At 46.2% G+C, this 23642-nt stretch overlaps 1 protein-coding gene across 2 annotated transcripts; it reads right to left on the minus strand.

The window, feature by feature from the left end:
• Nucleotides 1-14831: 14831 nt before the first annotated feature.
• On the minus strand, nucleotides 14832-21399 carry LOC136484722 (alpha-L-arabinofuranosidase 1-like). Of its 2 annotated transcripts, none has more exons than XM_066481663.1 (18): nucleotides 21306-21399; nucleotides 20963-21211; nucleotides 20788-20842; nucleotides 20455-20651; nucleotides 20198-20319; nucleotides 19966-20113; nucleotides 19493-19562; nucleotides 19234-19379; nucleotides 19107-19152; nucleotides 18976-19028; nucleotides 18248-18392; nucleotides 16653-16771; nucleotides 16460-16531; nucleotides 16037-16140; nucleotides 15767-15829; nucleotides 15470-15674; nucleotides 15241-15384; nucleotides 14832-15118 (listed from the first exon to the last, which is right to left on the minus strand). In XM_066481663.1, the coding sequence occupies exons 1-18, from the start codon at nucleotides 21330-21332 to the stop codon at nucleotides 14990-14992; spliced, it is 2094 nt and encodes a 697-aa protein (XP_066337760.1). In that variant the 5' UTR covers nucleotides 21333-21399; the 3' UTR covers nucleotides 14832-14989. The 2 variants fall into 2 exon arrangements, with proteins under 2 accessions (XP_066337760.1, XP_066337761.1); XM_066481664.1 differs by having other exon boundaries at nucleotides 14833-15118; nucleotides 15767-15826.
• Between the last annotated feature and the right edge of the window lie 2243 nt (nucleotides 21400-23642).

A 23642-nucleotide genomic window follows, 5' to 3' on the forward strand; every position in this document is an offset into this window, starting at 1 on the left:
GGCGGCTGCATTAGCCACCAACAGCGTCGGCATGCCCAACACACCACACTGCACCCCGTGCGCATAGACTGGCGAACGGCGCTCGGGGTCATGCCCGCCAGGACCAGCGCAACACCCCGGTTAGGGGGACCAATCCCCCGCAGTTCGCTCAGGCCAGTCAGAACATTGTCACCACGGCAATGCTCCTGCGGGACCTGTCCGAGCCAAACGACCCTCGTGAACGGGCGATCCACCGGTACCTCCGGGCACTGTTGGAGACCGTCGCCATTCAACAAGCGGAGTGCTCTGTATCACGACGCCGACTCGCGACCTCACTCCTCATCTAGGGAATAGGGACGCAGCAGATGGGGCACTACACCCTATCACCGCAACAGCCATAGAGTGCGACCCAGGAGGCCGCACTAGCACCTCGTCTTGACTCAACGACCACTATATTTGCGTGGCTTAGACTGAATCGAGACATGCGCAACATCGACCGGAGTCCCAGCCCTGATAGCCTAGGCCCATGGACCATTGTCCAACACCTCTAGCAAGCGCCGTTCCCACCGCGCTTCAACGAAGGCCACAGCCAAGGTAAGGCCAAGCGCTAGGATCAAGATGAGGGCCCCTCCACGTAGAGGGGAAAAAAGAACAGAAAGGAACACCGCCAACCGGCCAACTTCGCATCGGTCGCCGTGGCCGATCACGCAGGCACGCAGCCCCAGCAAGACACTCCGGGCCACTTCCACGATCTCATGGAGAGCCCGTGCACCAACCATGACTACCCCGTCAAACACCTCTACAAGGACTGCCAGCTCCTCAAGCGCATGCTGAGGTAAGCTGGCAGGCCAAAGGAAGAAAAAGGCGAGGAAGCAGCAACCGAAGAAGGGGGCGCAGCGGGCAAGGATCCAGATGACTGAAGGACGAAGTGATTCGACCGGACACCTACTGACTGAAGGACAACAACGATGATGCTCTCTCCGAGCACCTTGGAACAGCTATGTCGTTCTTTCTTTTCCTAAGTTTTAGTCTTACCTTTGTTTACTTAGTGAATGCTCCTATAAGAGCACCCCGACCCGAACACTTTTTGGCTCAGGGCGCTCGGGGCTCCACTAGGGGGCTCTACTACCCCTCTATTTTGTTTTTACTTTAAGTACTCTTTTACTTTCATATGGAGAAACTCCTTCCTACCCGAACAAAAGGGTAGTTCGTTCCTTTGATTTACCTTACGTAACTTTGATTTAAAACATTCTGACTGATCACACCCCGCCTTTTCCTATGGTTACGACCGGCCAAGCCTCACGGGCCATGCCCCAGGCTCGCAAAGTTGCAGCCTACGGAACAAATGGGCTGGTACGAGAAAGAAAGAAATAAAAAACAAAATTATGCTAAGGGAAAACTAAGGAACGAAAGGGAACAAGCTTCCCCGAATGGAGCAACTCCATCACAAAAACAAAAACCAATTGCAGTCATTAAAACACACACGAACGTTTTACACTGGGGCTTCCCCACAAATTTAAACTTTTTATGTTTACTAACTACTTATATTCTGCAAGCTATGAAACTGGCCCAGTGGCATCTGCTGACGGTGTGACCGATGAAGGTGCAGGCTGCTCACTCCCTGAAAGCACGATGTTTGGCTCGATCGGGGCCAAGGCAATGTCCCCCCCCCCGAACCAGGCTCTATGCTATCTGCAGGCTCGGAGGCATCCTCCCCACGCATGCTTCGGGCCATGTCTTCACGGTGAACGTCCATCACCCACTCGGCGGAGACATGCTCTGACACCGACCGCGCGTGTGGCAGCAAGCTCTCCCCAATTGACTGGATGTCCTCCATGCTCAGGCCTTCAGCATACCCATTGTAGATAGTGGCGAAGTCTAGATTCGGGTGGTACATCGCCACCGAGGTCAGCACCCCCTATGCCCTGTAAAATAGCCCGCTCCTAACAAGGTCCTTGACCATGTCCGGGACCTCCACCAGCTGGACAGCAGGTGCGCTAGTGCTTGGCACCGACCCGAAGACTTCCAAGATGACGAGCTGGGCAACATTGCGGATCTGGTCAAGGTCCCTTTCAAGAGCACGTCGCTCTTCATGGGACTTGGCCAGCTCCTCCGCATTCTAGCTGAGGGTCGCCTTGGTTGTCTCCAGGTCCTGCTCTAGTGTCTTCACCTTTCCATCCAGCTCTAAAGGAGGGGCGACAAGCTCAGGAACAGGCTGAAGAAAGAAACCAACGCAACAAAAAAAGAAAGGGGACGTACCAGCGTGAGAGTTCTCAAGGGCAGAGAATTCCTCCGCCTATCGAGTCACCTGCGTGCTCAGACGGGCGTTCGCCTCTTCTGTCCCCATCACCTGGCCTTGGAGCACGAGCACCTCCTGGTCCGCCTCCGACCAGGCCCTCCGCTTCGCCTCTAGGGCCATCCGCGCCGACTCCAGGGCGACCCGCTCCGATGCCAAAGCACTCCACTCCAGCTCAAGGGCCACCAAGGCCTCCTGAAGCACCATCTCGGTGCTCGCCAGGGATGCCCACAACTCCGCCTCAATCTCTGCCTAGCGAGCTTTCGTCGCCTCAAGCCCTTGCTCGACGATAGTCGCCCGCTCCGCTGCACGCTGTCCCTCCACCCGCACCGTGGCCGCCCGGTCCTAGGACTCACAATGAGCAGACTCTACCCAGTGCTCGAGCTCAGCCATCTGAGCGTGTTCCACCTAGAGGAAGTAAGACTTGCGGGACGATATCTTCCTTATATCCTATGAAAAACAAGCATGCTAAAGACAACCGACTCATAGGGCAAGGACAAGTACCAGAAACTCATCTCGGCGGCGAGCTGCAGGTCACCCTCAACCAACTACCAAGCGAACTGAGCCTGCTTCCGGGCGCTTTCATGCTTCACGGATAGCTTGGTGAGCTCAGACACCGCGGCATGCCCTTGCCCCCAAAAATGTCCTAGAGCTGACGCTCCCGGGAATCCTGGAGGATGAACCGCGCCTTCGATGGGTCCTCAGGGCAGCGCCACTCTAGGTCACCCTCCGGCGAATCGTCGGAGGGCCCAGCCTCCAACTAGACCACCGCCAGCTCCTACGGCGACACCGGTGGCTCCGTCGTGATGTCCACCTCATCATCAGATGGGATCTCCACCACCTCATCCATGTGGAACGCCGCCAGGCGTCCCAACTCTGTCCCGGCCACCCTTCCCTCCGGCGCCTTTGGCTCCGATGGCAAGGATAAGCCGTGCGGTCCTCCACCCGGTGAGATAGAGAGCTCGCCCTTCCTCGTCTCTTCCACCGTGACCGGCAGAGGAGGGGCTGCGAGGGTTACCTCTGACGCAACCCTCGCCAACGGCACTGGGATCGCCGCCAACACCGACACCGCCGCTGCCACCTTATCAGCAGCCGCCTTGGGGGGCACCAGCCTCGGGAGGGAATGCTGCAGGGTAGGCCTCCAAGTCTCCTGCATGGGGGTCAGAGCGATGCTCAACCCTGGCATCCCCCGGCTACTGACAGAAAATACAGGTGAGTCACACTCCAAAAAGACTCGACCGGCAAAAGATCGAAGAGCCACAAAGGGAAACATACCGGGAGGTGAGCGGCACGACCATGAAGGTAGGCCCCGACGACAATGGACCTATGGGACGAGGGCCGCTCCCAGACTATGACCCGTGCCCCCTCGCTTTAGATGGGGGCGGAGTCGTCCCGATCGGCTCCTTCCCGGCCTGCGGGTCACTACGACCTCCGGCTTGGGACTCCCCGACCGGGGCAGCAGACAAAGCATCCTCTGACCACAAGTTGCGCATCGCCCGGGTGCTAGTCTGCTCCTCAGACCACCTGGACTGCTCGACCGCACCCATGGCAGGCAGGGCCTCCTTTGGCTGCGAGCCAGGCGTTGGCACCGGTCCCAACAGCCCACAAGTGCTAGTCCGCTCCTCGGACTGCCCGGCTCGCTTGGCCACGTCCGCCATAGGCGATGATGGAACTAGCGATGCCACCGAGGGGCACGGTGACCGCGTCCGCTTCGTCGCCCGTTCACCGATGACATCCGCACTTCCTGCGCACTTCCTCAACATAGGAACCTCCGCACGCCACGTGGCCTCATGCTCCTCACCAGCGGACACCGCCGCAGGGTCATGACGCTCCACTGAGGTCACAGCCACCCCCTGACTCTCCTCCTCATCGGAGAAGACCATGTCATCCAAGTCCGTAGGATCATCCGACGCGAGTTCTGACTCGACATCGCTCCTACGTTCCCCGGCCCTCATGCACCGGGCGACCTCCTTCTTCTTCTATTCCTTCCATTGAACCTCCCTGGTTCTCTTCTTCTTCCGGGCATCTGCCGCCTCCTTTTGGGCGACCTGCCGGGCCCTGCCCTCCTGTCCCTTAGGAAGGTGCAGCCGGGACTTGTACCTTTCAAGCCCCAATGGAACAAATGACCTGGAATCAAGAAACAATAAAAGTAGGGGAAGAAACATGAACAAAATAAAGGATCATACCAGGTTAGACACGACCGAGGCATTAAACGGTATGGGTTTCCCCACAACCGTATCCCTGGGCCTCAGCTGCAGCACCCGGCCAAGGCAACTCTAGACCTCGTCATCTGACAGGTCCTCTGGTAATGCATGGTCTGGGTCTGACCGGACACCGTACATCCACATCGGCCACGACCGCTCCGCCAATGGCGCAACCCGGTGGTGGAAGAGGGTGTGGAACACCCGCACCCCATCAAGGCCGAGCCTTACGAGCTTCCATAGCTCCTCCTCGATGACCTCCACCTTATGCCTCTTCGTGCGGGTGCAACCCCATGACCAACTTTTCTGCTTCACTGGCCTCCCACCGGTGAACGCTGGAAACGGCACCTCCGCCGAATTCCAAATGTAAAACCACTCCCTATGCCATCCTTGGTTGGAGTCACATGGGGAGTACATGGGATACACACCTCCCGTGCTCGGCTTCTTCTACAGGGCGAACCCTCCCACCGGTGCGGTCTCGGCCGAATTCCCCGCCGTCATAGCTCTCCCAGAGAAGAAAAGCCGGAAGAGATCCGTGTGCGGCTCCATCCCGAGGAAAGCCTCGCAGATGGTGACAAAATAGCAATGTGTAGCACCCCCATTGGATTGAGGTGCTATAGCTCTAGATCCCACTCGTTGAGGAGCCCATGCAAGAACCAGTGCGTGGGGTATCCTAACCTACGCTCATGAAAGGTAAGGAAAGAAACCACCTCGTCGGCACGAGGTTGCGGGAACTCCTCCCTCCCGGGGACCCTCCAGTGTGCCACCTCCCACGATGGCAGAAACCCCTTCATGATGAAAGCCTCCAGCACCGATGCCCTCATTGTGGACGACCTCCAGTCCAACATTTTGGTGAGTTCCTCTTTTCTCCCTCGCTCTCTCCTCTTTCTTCCCTAGAAACCTCCGCGGCTCTCAGGAATGCTCACAGCAAAAAAGGAAGAGAGAAGGTGGCGGTAGATCAGGAATAGGCAAAGGAACGGAACAAAAACCCTCTCCCTTCTCCTACTTAAGGAAAAGAGAACAGCAGTTAGGGAAGGACGCGCCGATCGGGGAAGCTAGAACGATGGAGCGAGAATTTCTCTCTTTTCCATTTAATGTAGATAAGACGTGCCCTGACTGATGAGACATGCTCTGCCTGATGGAACGCCTCCTGATCAGAAGGGACATGGCCTAGCCATGGCCCACCACTACCGCACGATCAACCACTACCACACGACGGGCACTGGAACCGAAATGCCACCGCACGTGGGCGGCTCCCCACTTCCCTAGGCCAGACCTAGAAGAACCCAAATGACAGGTAAGGATAGACACCGAATGATAGGTAAGGAAGCGAAGGGTCACCCCATGTAGGCCATGCCGACTCCGTCACGAATGACGAGCACGGGACTCGGTCGGACACTTCCAACTGAAGCTCTCCGAACCCCGTCACTCAGGTCATCAAGGTTCCAGTCGGACATTTCCGACCGAAACTTTCCAAAACCCCATCACTCAGGCCATCAAGGTGAGCATGTGTTCATTAAATACAAAAACTATTCACACAAGGACTCACCCATGATTGACGAGCGTAGGTCCCGGTCGGACATTTCTGACTAAAGCTTTCCGAACCCCGTCACTTTAGCCATCAAGGTGAGCAGTACCGAACCCCACTATTTCCTTAATCATTTCATACATCCATACGCGCATCTCATTCCATACGCCAGTGCCTCCTGAATGATTCGGGCCCTGAATCGCCTGGGGGCTCGAGAACTAAGCATCGCACGTGCAGCGAAATGCACCAGAATGCTCCGTGTTGTGTCACGAAGCGGCGGTTGCCTCATTCGACATGAGCAAACAATAGAGCCAGGGGAGAAAACCGTAGATGAGCACCATGCGGCCTTCGCCCGGTCTGGCAAACCGGGTCATCTCAACCTTCTCGTTCGATCCTGAACCTCTCGCCAAGCCCACAGAATCTCTATCGAGGGGAGGCCGTTAGGCCACCCGGGTCAGTCTCCGGAACGACCTAGGCATCTGTCGGGTTACAGGTAAAGGAGTAGTAGAATGTCACAAGAGGGCTATGTCGACCCCATCACGAACGACGGACCCGGATTCGCTCGATCACACCCGTTAGCGAACTCACCAAACTAGTCTTCGAGCCCGAGCGATCGGGACAAGCGACAAAACTTAGCCCCTCCAGTTGTGAGGAACCGGATGGGGTAACGCACACAAACTCACATCGACCCCCACGAAGGCCCAACAAGGCTCAGGGGCTCAAATGCCAAAACCTTGGGACCGTGACTCCGAACTCACATCGATAGGATCTTAATGGGAACGGGGATCCTGATCTTCCATCAGGTAGAGGTAACTATCGTTGTGGTGGAGAATGACACACCGATCCAGCTTCAGATCGAAAGATCGAACCCTGCAATCTTAGCACCACAACTCCTCTGGTTATCAACCAAGACACAGATCCAGTTGACCTTGCCAAGAAGGCTAATCCCTGCCTGCGCAATGAAGAACACAAGCAAGAACAAGAAAGAAAGCAACCAAATTGCAGATGAATGATTAATCTCATGAGTTGGGGTCTCACAAACCGATGAACGGCGAAATTGTTCTTGACAGAATAATGTAAGCAAAACCCAAAACCTAATGATGGCGGCGGCGTATGATTATAAAGGTCTTAGTGTTGTCGCCTACCCTAGACGCGCCCCCTAATGGGCCCAAACACGATACATGGCCCAACGGACCAAAAGACGGTGTCGCATCACCCTGGCAGATTCTGGATGCTGATTTGTTTCGACGATTCCCATTGATTCCAAAGAGCTTTTGACGTGAGACCACTTGTATTGGCTTCTTTATCAAATTAGCTTTCCGTCCATATGTGGATCGTCAAAAACAGAGTCCGGATGCGTCCTGGGTGACCAGTTTAAGGCAGACTGGTCCTGGAGGCCGAGGCAGACTCGAAATCATTCTATTGGACATCCACTTGTTTTGATGATTCCTGTTGACTCCCATTGAATTTTAAGGTTGGACTGGTTCCATTGGAATCACCATGAAATTATCTTTCCATCCATATAAAGAACGCCCAAAACGGACACCGTATGCGACCTGGGCGTCGTTTTTAGTACGTGCTGCTCCTAGACTCCGAGACGGGCTCGAACTTGAGTTGCTTTGGGCCTCCACCTCGGGGACTCGAACCGAATTAGCCTCGGGCCTCCTTCTTGACTTGGACACCCTTGCTGGCCTCCTACCCCTCCATACCATGCGCCAAACATGGTCGAATGCATGGGTGTCATGTCCTCATCAGATCTATGACATCCGGCTATGGCTTGGGACCGCGACTCCGAACTCGTGTCGACAGGATCTATGACATCCGGCTACGGCTTAGGACCGTGACTCCAAACTCGTGTAACAGCTTCACTTCCGACTGCGCTCCAAAAAATCCAGGGACCGTGACTCTGAACTCGCGTAACAGCTTCACTTCCGACTGCGCTCCAAAAAAAATCCGGGGACCACGACTCCGAACTCGCGTAACAGCTTCACTTCCGACTGCGCTCCAAAAATCCAGGGACCGCGACTCCGAACTCTCGTGAAAAGTAACTGAACTAACTACCTCAGCTACCCAGGCTGCGTCGAGGCCAGGGATCCAGGACACCAGGACCACGGGCTCAGTCTCATCCGTCCCCTGAACTAACCAATTCAAAACCATGGCGCACACCGACACTAGGATCAGTGAGCTCTCTGACTACTGAACTAACTCCCTTACCTAATCCACGGCGTGCATCAACGCCAGGATCAGTGAGCTCTCTCATGCTCGGACTAACTTCCTCGCCCGATCCACGGCGCGCATCGACACCGAGATCAGTAAGTTGAAAAATGCCTTGGCTGCACAACGACGCCTTGGTTAACAAAATTTTGTCTTAGACAAAAAACACGCACACACGCACGCTAAAACAACACCACCCAAACGGTTTCACCCGAACCGCCCGGGGGCTCAGGGGCTACACCCGTGGGTGCGCTCGCGTGCACCCACCGACAAAACAGAAAACTTCCCCTGATAACACAGAAACACCCCCTAGACGGTTCTACCTGAACTGCCCGGGGGCTCGGGGGCTACACCCGCGGGTGCGCTCGCGCACACCCGTCGACAAAACAAAAATCCACCGGACGATTCTACCCGAATCACCCAGGGGCTCGGGGGCTCCTATCGGGTTCATAAACCCAGGGTCCCTCGGGGACCGGCTTCTATGCCAAGGCTCGGCCCAAGAGTCTAAAAACAATAGGGCAAAGGAACGGTCTGGCAACCGATCAGAAGGCCAGGCCCAAGAAGAGCAAACTTCGGCTACTTCAGCCCACCTCTCCGACCAGAGCGCTCAATTCGGGCTTCAGCCGCCTCTAGGCAGCCTCTCCGATTGGAAGGCCTGCCCCGAGCCCTACTTCTGACTCCGACCCCACGTCCCTCCGACTGGGGCTCGTAGGAACCCTGCTCACCGCTCTTCTCTGACCGGCGCACTCAGAGCCAACTAGAGCCATCCGACCGGGGACGCCCGCTCGGTAGGAATCAGAAAATATGCGAAGAAAGGCAAGGCAAGGCTCACAAGTCAAAACCACTGTACCAGGGACCATACCTTGCACAGAACAGTACTCTGCAGCCACCTAACACAAATAGTATTGTAGGCGTCGACATCTCCCTCTACAGTATTGTAGGGGCCGCTAAAACTCCCATATGGTAAGACCCCCCGCGTGTCTCTAGACATCGATAGCGGTATGGGCACCAGGATTCGCCGTACCGGGTGAACATAGCACGACTCCTCACATGCCTCTAGGCATTAAATAGTATTTGCAGGTACTGACGTCAACCCTTCCTGAAGAAGATAGCGCAACCTCCCACGAGCACCTGACATTCTACAGTGACATCAACAGTGTTGTGGGCACCTACCATTATCCAATCCTCATCGGCGTGGGCAACAAGGCTTAAAAACATCCGTACCCTCTCTCTCTCACCTGTAAAGCCATCCCCTGCATCTATAAAAGGGGATGCACTCCCTCCAACAGGAAGGGGATAGACCGATTGATCCAAGCTTAGTTCCTTTAGATTCATTAGACCAATAGCTTGAACACGTAGCTCATAGCGAAGTTCCTGTCACTCTCGGCCCTTCCGGTCGGAGCCGACCGGACCTCATGTACACCCCATCTTTCTCCCTCTTGTTTGTAACCCCACTGCAAACTTTGAGCACCTAGGCTTAGGAATAAAGTCACCGACCGACCTCGACTAGACGTAGGGCACGTTGCCTAAACCAGTATAAATCCTGTGTCATTGAGTGCTAGGCCACCTCCGATCACAACGTACAGCAAAACTACAAATATTCACTAGTTGGTCACATTCTGCACCAACACTAGGGGTCATCGTTTAGCTTCAAATCACCCCTCTAGGTTTTGTCTTGTCCCCGTAGTGCTTGTAGGCTTGCTCGTAGGGCGGGTGCTTCGCTCTTATGGCCGGTGAGGGCACGTTGCGATGGTCGAAGCCGCGCTGATGTGCGCGGGGGGGGGGGGGGGTCGAGGACCGGCTTGTTGCGAAGATATGTTTGTTGGGGGTGCTCTCTGCAAAGGGTTTCTCTGGTGCAATAGTACTCCGAGGCGTCGCATAATATTCAGGTAGTCTAGGGGCTATTTTATAAAAAGTGCGGCGTGGGCGCGGGCTCCCCCGCCTTGGGCCATTGCTAGGCCAGCTACCACGAGAGCCGCATTCGCGTGGGCCGCTGGGGCTGATATGGTTGCTGCCGGCCTCTTTTTCTTTTCTAGGCATTTTCTAATTTAGTTTCTAAGGTAAATTGTAAATTCAATATAAATTTGTGTAGTGGACCAAAAATTGTGAAACCAATTTTGTTAAGCTTCTAAAATCATGATCTACCTGCTAGTGTACTTGGTTCACGTGGTTCTAAAATATTTCATGGATGCTTTAAATGTTTTAACATGCTCTAAAACTATTAAAGTATTAACTTGTAGAAATTTTGTGGCAAAATAATGATAGTGTTAGCTTTGAAAATTTTACAGTAGCTTCACAATATTATTATGAGCTTTCTGTAATTTTTGCAGCTCTAGAATAATTAGTTTCCTAGAATACCTATTACGCCCTAGTTTGAAAATATATTAAATCAATTAAATGAATTAAGGATATATCTGGGGATTTTGTAGCTAAAATACTTATTGGGAAGTAATGCCTCGCGTGACAACATGGATATGTAGCTTAGTATGTTAGTCATTAGAGCTAGCCCGTTAGCTTGCGAGACGTAATCGTATTTTAGAGTTGCGGTTGCCGTTGATTATTTACGTCCCTGTGTTGCATCCACGTATTTCATGATAGGAGCGATGTTGGATCACGGAGTCATCTGGAGTAGCGGAAGAAGATGGTGACTTGATGGTCATGCCACCATGATGAAAAGCTAACTTGGTTATATTTTACCCAGACAAGCCCTGGTGCATAACCCCTATTAGTCTACACTTTATCTTATGCTTGTGCATTAAGTTTTAAGGAGCTGAATGAAAACCACTTGCATATATATATATATATATATATATATATATATATATATATATATATATATATATATATATATATATATATATATATATCCTTATCCTATGAGTCGTACTAGTATATCAGGATCATGTAGATTGCTATGCTATAGAATCCGGTAGAGGTCGAGTGATTACCTGTCACTCGCGAGAGATAGGAAATATATTATTGTTGTTATTATATTACTATCATATGGAATATATATAAATGATAATTGGAGACCGGATGGAATGGTACTTTGGATCTGGACTTGGTTTGGCATTCGAGCGAGGCTCGGATTGCACTCGTTCCGCCTATGTCGATTGAGGACCGTCCGTTGCATTGGATTCTAGTCAGGTCACAGACTTATTATCCTGAGCGCATACTTGCTTATGGGGGCGGAAAGGCTCATTGCTCTCTTGTCAGGGGTCCCGGCTCTTTCCAAACCGACTGATTGGAGGCAGGGATGGTTGAGGTCTAAGCACCACACTGAGTCCGGGACTCAGGTGTGGGGGCTTGGAGTCCAAGTTTGGACGGGGACCTGAACCCCTTGACAGGAGAGTGGTGGATTGGTCCTGCTTATGGCTGGGGTACAAGCAGGGCATGTGTTTTAGGGTACCCAGCTGAGATACATTGGTTCGCGAATCGCCGTGTAATACAGTACGACTTGTCTATGATCTAGCACCGTAGTAAGAACTGAAATATGAAAGATGGTAAAATGGTTCTGATTGCTTACCACCTGCTTGAAAGTAGCATAGGTGCTTACATAGAATGGTTAGTTAATGAACTAATATTGACTGCTAATGAAATTGAATATAAGGATGCACGCTTAGTAACACTTCCTGTAGATGCAATAAAACCATAAGCCAGATAGCCTTGCATATTCTTAGAGTCTTTTCTTTCCTCCTGATGGGTAAGTCTTGCGAAGTACAATTGAGTACTCAGGGTTTATTCTACCCTGTGGCAGGTGACAGGAACATGTGGAGCTAACACTTGCATGTGAAAACCTCCTGGTGGGCTCAGCGAGGAGTTCTTTAATATTGTGAACATAGAGTTTATTTGAAACTCCCACCCAAAATGTTTTACAATGGAAAAACTTATAACCTGTTATGATGTATATAATGAATCATCATGTTAATGTTTAACTTGTCATTAAATAATTTTATTTCCGCTGAAACTCTGATAACATGGTTATATTTTGCTGTTATAAACAATAAATATTATACTCTGATGTTGCACAGAAAGTGATGTAAGAAATGGCTAAAATGTTGTAAGCTTTATTCTCCCATTTATGATCCTGTTGAAAAATGTGGATTTTCGGGTTCTCCCATGGGGTGTGCTCGATAGAACTGTTTAAATTAGCTCACTCTTGGGGTGTTTAGTGTCTAATGGAAGACAAACACCTCCGGAAGTGAGTTATTTTAGGCGTTCTACCACATTATGTACTGCAGATACTTTGAATAGGTATGAGCTTTCAATCTGGATCCTTGAAGACTATGGTACTAGTAAATGGATATCAAAGCATAAGGTGACCATGCTGGAGCTATTTGGAAAGAAGAATATTAAAATTGGTACCGAGGTTTTGATGCAGCCTATAGAGTGATTGTAGTTCATCCATAATGGAATTTGATTTTCCTTGTTGGGGAGGACAAATCACTGCTTGCATATGACATGAACCGCAGTAAAGTTCATGTCCTCCCTGCCTGGGCCATCGGCTATCCTAGAAGTACCTGGAAACTATTATGTATGAGCGGCGGACCTCACTATCTTCCTTATGTTCCTGTGTTCATGGAGTCATTAGTAGAGCAGTAAAGGTGCATATGCTATATTTTGTTGTAATTACGTCATGCCTTTGTTTAGGTAGGTAGTTGTTTTGATTCTATATATAGGCTAATTTAGGCTTCGTAACTAAAGGAATGGTGTGTTGAATATTATTAATTGTGCTGCTTTATGCAGGTGGAGTCTGAGTACTTTTGAATAATTTTTCTGCATTGGCTAAGAAAAAAAAGAGGGGTTCCATGGTGCATAGTCTACCAATTCAAAGGATGCACTAATTATATTCATTTTTGCTAGGAGTGCCACATAGAAGGAGCATATCTACGTCGTTTCGTTATGTAAGCCTGTAGAGATCAGTACCTTTAGTTTGCAATCTATGTACTGCTTGTGGTAGGACATCAGTTGAGAAAGATATTATGGTAAGTGTCCATTGTTATTGTAAGAACATGGTTTATGGATGTAATGATTATATCTGTATGCTTTGTGTTCAGTAAGCTATTAAGGGTCGTTTATTGTTTTGTTATCACCACCGCCGTTGGTGGTGCAAACGTCCAACACCGTCACTATACGTATTATGCGGCAGTGATCAAAGTGTATCACCACCGAATTATTTAGTAACCCGACATCGACTAAACGATCATCAAAGGCGAATCATGGTGAAAGGCGACGGTGACCATGACTTTGCACTAACGGATCATACACTGAAGCGACGGTGGTGTTAACTTCTACACAGGCGTCTCGGTCGTTGAACCGACAGTGAACCCGCACCGCTGATAGTTGGGTCGAAGTACAAGGCGACGGTGCTGGTGACCACTACACAGGCGGTTGATGTGCCCACATGACGGTTTTGATAGTCCCAACACAGTCGGATCATTTGTCAATGCGGTGGTGTTAGTGTACATCCATAGCCGGGTCGTGCTCCAATACGACTGAAGTAAGGCTAATCACGGATGTATCATAAGCCAATCGGCGGTGTTAGTGTATATCACAGTCTGGCCCAGATGGCGACGGTGAAGGCTATGACCATCACTGTCGATAGCTTACTGCCGAGACCGAAATTAGACTGTGATGTGGGTTACGACGTGGCTGTGAAAGGTGCGAGTGTAGTAGTGGAAAGCAGGCGATAGCACTCTGGTGCAGTGCAAAGAGGGGATGGCGGCCAGCCGGGCCGGTGGAGAGCATAGTGGCAGCGTAGCCATGGTGGAGCACATCGCACCGACACCGGGAACTCACGCGCGAGTGGAAATGATGTTTCTGGAGACTGCTAAAGACGAGAGCCGGACGAATAGAGCTAAGGCGAGCGTGGACATTCTAGTTAGGCTGTTCGGGCCGTCGCGGCCCATGATAACGGGAGCGTCCGGCCATCTGTACGCCCTGAGGAGAGCATTTCCGATCTTCATTTGACCTCCACAACTTTTGTCAAAGTCTGATTTGTCCTCATGAATCTAAAAACCGGTTTTTTACCGACTCCAACTTTTGAAACCATTTGAATTTGGCAGTTGGCCAATCTAAATGGCACCACGTAGTAATGAGGGAGCTAAATTGAACTAAATTGAAAGTTGAACAAACTAATTCAACTTTATCAAAAAAAAAAGTTACAGAAACAATTTTTAAAAATATCCAAATATTTTTTTCTCAAAAAATGCAATTAAAATCATGACATCTGAGCTAATCTTTGTAAATTCATAGAAATGGCCTCCTAAAATTAGGAAAAATCGGTTTCAATCTTTTTCCTGAAATTATGCACTACCTTATGGTACCTAGTTTGAACTATTGAATCTATATGGTCTCCTTTTTTATGTTCATTTGCTATTAGACAACCGAAACTACGTAGAAGTTCAATTGACTTTGATAACAACTCAGACTACTTAATTTTATTTAGTTTGAACACAATCCCATTAAAAAACCAATATGGTACTATTTTCATATCGTTTCATAGAGTTTTTCTTGGATTGATCCAAAATTGGTACGAGCCAATTCTAAAATCCGCCTGAGCCTAATCGAGTGTCAACGCAAATAAAGGCAAACATGAATTCTAGTGGCATCTTCAAACAATGAAAAGTAGGAATTCTAATGGCATCTTCAAATAGATAAAAACATGAATTGCAGTGTCATTTTTATTCAGTTTATCATCGATGTTACAGTACACAATTCTTTACCACTATACTGACATCTCCTCAATTACTGACATTTGGGTATCCCTGCTCAGACATCAGCCAACGTGACAAGTTTGGACGGAGCCAGAGTAAGATCGAAGGATGTGAATGAGTGAGGAGCCAGCGTGACTTGCATCTGCGCTCCTGCTTCGAATAGCTGGCTCTTGACAGGCACGACCTGCACAATTTGTATAACAGAGGGATCTGGATTCAGATGAGCAGGGCAAGGAGACCAAAACCAACAGCGAACTCTGAATGTCTGATAGGTACTTTTATGGATAAGACAAGATTGTAGATCACCTTGTTTGGGTTAATAAAAGAATTTTCATCCATCACATTGGTTGATGTGAGAACAGTGGCGGTCGATCGCAGCACATCAATGCTAGATTCAAGTCCAGTTGTGGAGATTGTGACTCTAGCAGCATCAGATTCGAAGTTTACAATCTGCAGTGCACAAGAGCTTTCGGAATTAGTACAAGTCAGAATCCTGCAGATATAGGTTAGGATGAAAGCAAGAAATTTTACTTGCCTTTACTCTTAGGAACGAATGATTCTCTGAATCCTTCCAGGTAATTGCAGACGCTGCTAGAGAATTTGCAGATCTACCGCTACCGGAACTGATTGTTGTTGGATGAACCATAGCACCACTAGACTCGCGGAAAATCTTCTGCATCCAGTAACTAGGAGTCCCGTAATGCTGCCATGTGTTGAAGACAATGACGTCTGGGTTCCACCTGATTATATTTTTCAAACACAATTACTGAATACCCAGATCAACAAGAACAAAAGGAAACAACAATGAAAGCAGAAAGCCATTAATACTTACTTTTTCTCAATATCGTCATTTACGAATAGTGGAGCATGGCAAGCCATCTTAACAGCATCACTGCTTAAAAAAAAATGGCAAGGCAAGAACCAACAAAAGATCAGCTTAGCTTCACAATAAAAAAATGATTTGTCACTGGAACAAGAACCGGTCCAATTCCATCAGATCAGGGAAATAGATGACCAGATACAACAAGATTCAGGTGTGGTCACCGAGTAACCCACTTATAAAAATCCTGTTAAATACTGTATATTTGAAGATATATGCCACCTGTTCTTCTCCAGTCCAGTGAGGAAAGCAGCTTCTGCCAATGAAGCAAGAAGAGTTCCTCTACCTGCGTCAGTTTTCCAAACTGCATACTCGCTGACAAAAGCCTGCACCAATATCATGTTTTGGAAGATATTTACCATGTACCCATGATATGGGTTGCACAAATAAGCAAGATAAAAACAAAATAAACCAAGTTTCTAGTTGTTTCCAGACATGAAAGTAACATCAAACATCACAGTAATCACTACTTAAGATCAAAATAAACCAAATTTTAGTTGTTTCTAGACATGAATGCAACATTAAATATTGCAGCAATCTAATCACTACTTAAGATCGTCATATTTAGTCACAAAGGGAGCACGATTTCATCTCAATTGCTCCCAACAAATGAAGAGCTTTGGAAACCAATAAATTGGGATTTACCTTGGGTCCACTGCGGGGTGACTTGTCAAATGTGTTCTTCATGGAAAACAGAGTCTTAGCATCGGCATAGACCTAAACAGAGGCATCGTTGGACTCTAAGAGAAGGCAAGATTGCCAAGACGACAAAGAATGGAACAATCACATAATATATACTGGGAAATAAGACAAAAGGATGGAGCAGAAAGAAATTTACATGGAAGTCATATATATCAGCAGGATGATCAAGTGGTACAGATGAGCCATCACAGTTCGAAATCAACTGAATGTCTGGATAGGCCTCTCTTATTGCATTGTAAAACTTGAGGTAATTACCTGTCCAATAGCAGTAGAAAATATCTTGTAACTAAAAGTACGATTCGTCTGCAAAGCTACATAGTTTATTTAGAATTTGTGCACTACCATTGGGAGTTACGATCAGTTTATTTTTATTTTTTTACTTTTTTCCCCATATAGAAGGTACCACAGGTACTAGGAACTGTCGTTGAAACATGTGTTAACCAAATATTGACTCTATGGCCAACCTTGTAACGAGTGACCTTGGTCGAATCTACACCAATGGCATTGGGGTTGACATTTATTAGCTTTGCCTTGGGAAAACCACCTCAAGACCTTATGAGTTCACAATTTGTCATTTTAATACTTACATTGCACTATGTTCCTATTAGTTTTTTTTCCTCTTTTTACAACTTTTAAATTTATATTTTTCAAGGACACAAGCATCCAAGCCTTGCGAACGTTTTAGACAGAAAACATAGATAAAGAAAGTGAGAGAGAAGTGGCATTTACTACTCCATCTGTCCTGATATATATAATGTATCCTAAAAATTCTAGAACAGATTATAGGCTAATGCAAATGACACATGTAACCATCCCTTGACTATAGAAAGACTTTGTGCTTATCATATTTTGAACCTGATGGTAGACACTAATGACAGGTAAGCATGTGATTGAGACTTTGGGGGGAGTTAATTCACTTAGAATTAATACCTTGTAATTTGAAACAAATTTAGAATGCTTCAATACCTTTTATTTCATGATGAAGGGAGTATGCTAATTTGAGGAAATAACAATGTTTTAAATTAAATGTTAGTATCCAAATACATTATAATAATTTAATAAGTACATTTGGTAAGCACTGGCAGCACAAAAAATAGTATACTCTTCTTTTATGAAGTATGATATAACATCACCATTTTCTTATGCAGAAGTCTCGCAGAATAAGGGCCTATCTAGAATAGCTCCACTGAATTTGAACTCCGCTCCCACATGTCTAAACTAAACACCCAAGCTCCACGAACTCTAACTGCATGAAAAAAGTGAATCTATAGAGGCTAAATCCACATTTTTTAGTTACACAAGTGCTATACCAAAAACATTAGTTTCAAATGTTATCATGGTGGTATGGGGCAATTGCCATGCCACCACTATGCCTTACACAAGTCTTCCCCATACCGCTTCATGTTCTTTCACCCTCCTCCTGTTACCGTCCTTTTCTTTGTATGATATGAGCACCGCCCAATCCTAGAACCCTAGCCGCACCCCTCCTAACCCTAGCCGCTAAACATGGAGGTGGTTGCTACACTATGGAGTTTGTGGAGTGGAGCCGAAAAATTCACAGAGCGGTTAAGCCCAATAAAAAAATTAGATTTCTAGCATAGAGAGAAATTGGGTGATCAATTGTCTGTTAATTGCTTTTCTATTGATAGCATCACCCAGCTATGTTACCTTCTCTGTAATTCAACTTATATTGTAAAATAGATGCAGTAAAAAAGTAGTCCATCAATTTACCTTTGTAAAACTTTCTCTCACAATCTTCATTTCCAATTGCAACATACTTGACTGGAAATGGTTTAGGGTGCCCCATTTTAGCTCTAACAGAGCCCCATGTTGAATTCACACTGCCCCTAGCAAATTCTAGGCTGTCCAATATATCCTGTGCAAAGATAAACAGTTCCACAATACTGAAGCAAGGATTACAATCTATGACTATGTCCACAAAAGATATAGATATATGGTTTCTATTTTGGTGTTTATTACTATTTTACATACTAAATCATGTAGAAGCTTGGTAAATACAGACATGAGAGTGAAGGAACAAGCTACCGTAACATATATTTCAGTAACAATTAAGATGGGAAGAATTTTGGAATCATTCATGCAGACTGGTCCTATGTAGTTGTCTAATTATTAATCAGGGTCTACATAATAAGGTTTTAAATTCTCAATGTTAATTAATATGTCATGTACATATGTGTGTGTGTGCAAAGAGTCCATATAGTTTCCTGTGTACATGAGGCTCCTGCCCCCTTATATATGTACAACAACTATCTACTGACAATACAATTTGCATTTTTCTCAACTCTAAACTCTTTCACCAAGAAATACATTCTCAACAGCAAGATATGAAACAACACAACAGCATCGATTGTTCTGATGCATCATCGTAATCTGCATTTCGAATGCATTAAAGAAAAGTTTACTCTGCTCAACAAAGAACTAGCGAACTTGAGCCATACCTTCACAAAGGGGCCAATAGTAGCAGTATTAACTTCATCGTTGTAGCTGATTCCTGAGTTTTAAGATTGAACTCTGCATCAGCTTAAAAGAGTAATGGTGTCTAAGATCTGACAAACCTAAAAGGTATTACCATTGTTGAATACCCAGATTGGGGCAGCACCTATGTCCTCTGAAAGCTTTTGTATGGATTTCAAATGCAATAATGTTAGGTGATGACGAGGAAAAAAGAGAGAGGTTGAAACAGTGTAATCTTGTACCTGAAGAAATTCATAATATCCAAGACCATCATCGGTCCAGTACTGCCAACAGTCTCCGAAGTGTCCTGGCCTCTCTTCCCACGGACCAATAGATTGTCTCCACCTGAATGCATTTCTTAGCCAACCACCTTCCACAAAGCAACCCCCTACAATATTTGCATGCAATGCGTAAATTATTCCAAAGATATCTGAGCATATATGTAAGAGTAAATCTCATATGTGTCCAATCATCAAGAACCCTCTATCAAAACAAGCGTACCAGGAAATCTTAAGAATCGTGGTTTTAAATCCAAAAGCATGGATACGAGTCCGTTACGAAAACCGTGTCCCTGTACATGTAGAGAAATTGGCTGTTAAATACTCAGATAAATAGGAGGAAAACAGAATTTGTTTCTATGAAGATGAAGTAAGCCCTAACATACATTTGTTTTCCGAAAGTAAGTCCTAACATATTGAACACACCAAGGTCACTCTGGTCCAAGATTTCATGGCACATGACTGAATTATTAGCAGTACTAAAAAAAAGAGCATGAAGCAAATCCCTTTTGTGTTACAGGGGACCATATTTTTCTTGTGCCAGGCAGAACTAGTTGGCCACTGCATCATATTTACAGGTTTAATTAGTACAATATTCATCTATATGTGTTATTATTAAAAGTTTACACTTCCTATTTGTTCTGGTTTATGTCTTTCAGAGTTTCAGTATCAAGATCCAACAAAAAAATAATAGACCTTGTATGTGTCTGCAGGCATGAGTGATACTTGGTCAAACCACACAATTCCTTTCTTCTTAGATGTTATTTGAAGCCTTGAGGTTCTGTTAGTTCCTTTAGCAACCAACTTCTTCTCCACCTTTATCCACTTCGACTTCCCTGCAACTCTGAAGAACGCAATATTTTAAGAGACGTGAATAGTCAAAGATCCTCTTCTGGTTCAAACAGAGTACTGAGAAAAAGAAACGGACATTATGTTAACTGAAGCCAGACTTTGCAACCCATCAGAGCTTGTTAGTGAAACTGTCAAGCATGTAATTTTTGGCGACTTAACGTACATAACTAGATTGTATGCCTTCCCATCTTCTATGTTCTGGAAGTACAAACGTTAGCATTATTGATGATAGCCCAAAAAAGTATGAAATAGAAAATCAAAATATACTGAATATTCGTGAGAAAACCAAATGAAATATCAGAGCACTCAGGTGTTATTAGGGGAAAACACTACCATGCCCCAGAATCCTGGGTTGTAAATGCCAACACCACCAGCTGGGCAGTCATTGCAGAGGACCTCCATCCTCAAAGCGACTATGTTTCGACTGAAACATGAGGAACGATCAGTCTCCACAAAAATGGAGGAGTCGTCTCCAACGATAAGCCAGGGGTCAATGTTCGATGGAGTATTGGGGCCTCCTGCTTCGAAACCTGAAGCAATAAATCCAGAAGCTGGTTATGGTAAACCTCAAATTCTGAGCATAGCTGTACAATGAACTTCTGAAGCCCAAGTATACATGATTGATCTGACAGTTCTGCTTCAATCATTGATATATAGTTAAATTACCTCTGTTACTAACAAGTTCTGCCCATATTCCACCAGCTCCTCCGTGGCCCATCTCCTGCAGTATAACCTGGCTAGTTATTGCAAGAAGCCAAGAACACAGCTAGGGGATCATGTATACTTGGATTGATCCGATTCTAAGCCATAAAACTTGGTGCATAGCAACAAACAGCATCACCTCAAAAAACACCCCAAGGAATGTATCAGGGATCTTTCGAGCAAGCTTTGGTGAGGCATCAACCTTGAGGGTGACCATCTGGGTTGAATTCAGACCTGATGCTGCTAGACATTTGATGGCTATGCAGACAATTAGGAGCAAGAAGTGGACGACGGTACGGGGGAGTCCTTCCTTGGAACCCATGTGCTTCGACTTGCCAAATCTACTTCTGTCAGTACGTCTGTTGAATAAATATGGGAAGAACTGAAGCTGCTAAGAGATATCAGCTGAGTTAGGTGGAAGATTGCAATTAAAGCAGTACTACAAGCTAAATACTGAGTGAGACATGGCACCTCAAACTTGCCTGAACAACCAAGTTGGACTTCAACATCACAGACCAAGTAGCTAGGCTAGGAGAGATGTTTTTTTTTATAAGCTCCTCACCATGAGGCAACACAACACCAACTATCGCAGCAAGCTATAAATAGGTGATTTGCATCGCGGTCATCTCTTGCATTTAAGTGAATAATCACACTTCACACTTTCACAGCAAGCCATGGAGTGTGAAGAAGCCATGCAGAGAATTACTGAGTAAGTCGTGTGGACACGTTCACACAGCATTGACTATTTAGTCAAGTACAAATGATGTTTGGGAAAAGAAAATACTTTCATACAACAGAAAACAGTTTTCAGGTAGCAGTCGGTAACGTGGCCTGCCCATACAAATATTTTTCCATTTGTAGAAATTGGAAATCAGCCCTAATTAAAAAGTCATGCAATTTTCACACATAATATAAATACACACGTTTCTTATCTTAAAATTCAAATCCATGACCTCTTGTCTTGGGCAAGCCCTTTCTACCACCACGCGACATACCACTTGTTGTGACCAAGTATAGAATGAATATTAGGCCCCCAAATGATCTTGAACCGTTTTCAACAATTTGTTTCAAAAAAAATTCAACAATAAAGTTTTTTATTTCATCGAGAACCGTAGCTTTCTATGTGTCTATTGGCTAGAAAAATTAATAAAAAACAAATATAAAAAAGACATATATTCAGTCCAAAAAACGTTTCAAATCAAATGAAAAAAGCCATCAAATGTGAAAATGCTCAGAACTACAAAAAGGTAAGGATGGTACCAAAATAGATGGTGCTAGGTTTGGATTATTATTTAATTAATATTAATATATTTTGTTAAGGGTAAAATTGTAATTTCATTCTCTTCAATAAGGGGCTGGAGCGAGCGGAAGTCGATGGCATCGACAGATTATTTAGAAATCAGAAAAAAAAAAACTAACATGCCTCCGTGCAAGGGAATCCATGTGGTGCTTAGCGCCTTAGCGAGAGAAAAAGCAAAAGAACAATTACTAATATATCCTCAATGACAAAAAATAAATCTATAAATAATCTTTCTCAAATAAATGGCCAAACAATAGAAAAATAAAAGTACCTTCAAGTACCAATAGTACTTTCCCAACCATTGTGAAAGTGCTCTTCTTAGTGACCATTTATTTGAGGAAAGTGCTCTTCTTAGAGCTTGAGTGCATTGGGGGCCTGTGTGCCCCTATAATAATCTTGAGCACTTGAGGTCTTGGTGACCTTTCGGGACCATTGACTCTTCAAGCTTGGAGTGGATAAGCGGTGTGATGACTTGGTGTGCGGGAGACGAGGAAACCCATTCTTTGGTGAAGAAGATCCACAGTGGATGCGCACCTTGGTCGTGCTAAAAAGTTGAAACAGAGGGTACACCTTACTGTGTGTAACTCAAAATCCTAACATAAGCATGGGCACTTAAGTGCTCATGCATAGTTGGCCACTTGCAGCCGATCATTTAGCACGCAAGCCATGCTCGATGGATAATACAGCAGGATGGCCACTATAGATGACGACGTACGTGCATGCATGTGTGCCTTGCTTCATCAAGCAATGTTTCTTGCCTTCGCATGCAAGCATGCTGCACTCAACTGTGTTGAAGTATTCTAGCGTGTGCCGCTGTATATCACTGATCAGCTGGTACTGGTTGTCATGGCTCACGAGGACCACCTTCTAGGAGTCCTCTCATCGGCAGCTCCAAGCAACTTTCGAGCTAGCTCTAAGTATTTTATTTATATTTTAATAGAATAGAGATAAAGCTATATCTTAATTAAGAGCTAGTTTCATACAAGATTACGTGAGGTTGTCATGATGGCCTAATCATATTTTGAGCTATTGACTAAAAGTTAATACTATTAGAGAGGTTCTATTAATTAGAGCTAGTAACTAGCTTATATATACCTGTTGATGGTGCTCTTAAGGTCAGTCTTAGTGGAAATTTCATATCCTAGATAACTTTGATCCCCATGAAACACATTTAATCTCATATGCCATGTCAGCTTATCTAATCTTCATGAAACTCTAATTAAACCCTCACTAAGACTGGCCTTAAGAGTCACCGTCCCTATCAATTTTTTTAGTAGCTTAAAAAAAGAACTCTATAGCACATATGGGGAATTGAGCCATGGCTATTTCAATCACTAAGTTCCAACCATTGGGCTATAATATTTCAATTGCAATCTTTAAGTTAACTCTATATGGTACTAGCAAGTTTAGAGGGTTGAAATGGTTAACAACTATATAGTCGTAGGGAACAATATGCATGATTTGCTAACTGCCAAAACTGAACGAACAGCATATTTAGGATGGTCACGTACGGTCCGTT

Source organism: Miscanthus floridulus, chromosome 10 (genome assembly GCF_019320115.1).
Source record: "Miscanthus floridulus cultivar M001 chromosome 10, ASM1932011v1, whole genome shotgun sequence".
NCBI lineage: Eukaryota > Viridiplantae > Streptophyta > Magnoliopsida > Poales > Poaceae > Miscanthus > Miscanthus floridulus.

Coding starts and splice junctions, on each gene's coding strand:
- LOC136484722 (XM_066481663.1), bottom strand. CDS start 21,332: ATGTTGAAGTCCAACTTGGTTGTTCAG. Junction 20,843..20,962: donor TCCTTGGGGTGTTTTTTGAG/GTGATGCTGTTT, acceptor GTTATACTGCAG/GAGATGGGCCACGGAGGAGC. Junction 15,830..16,036: donor ACTGGACTGGAGAAGAACAG/GTGGCATATATC, acceptor TTTTTTTTTAAG/CAGTGATGCTGTTAAGATGG.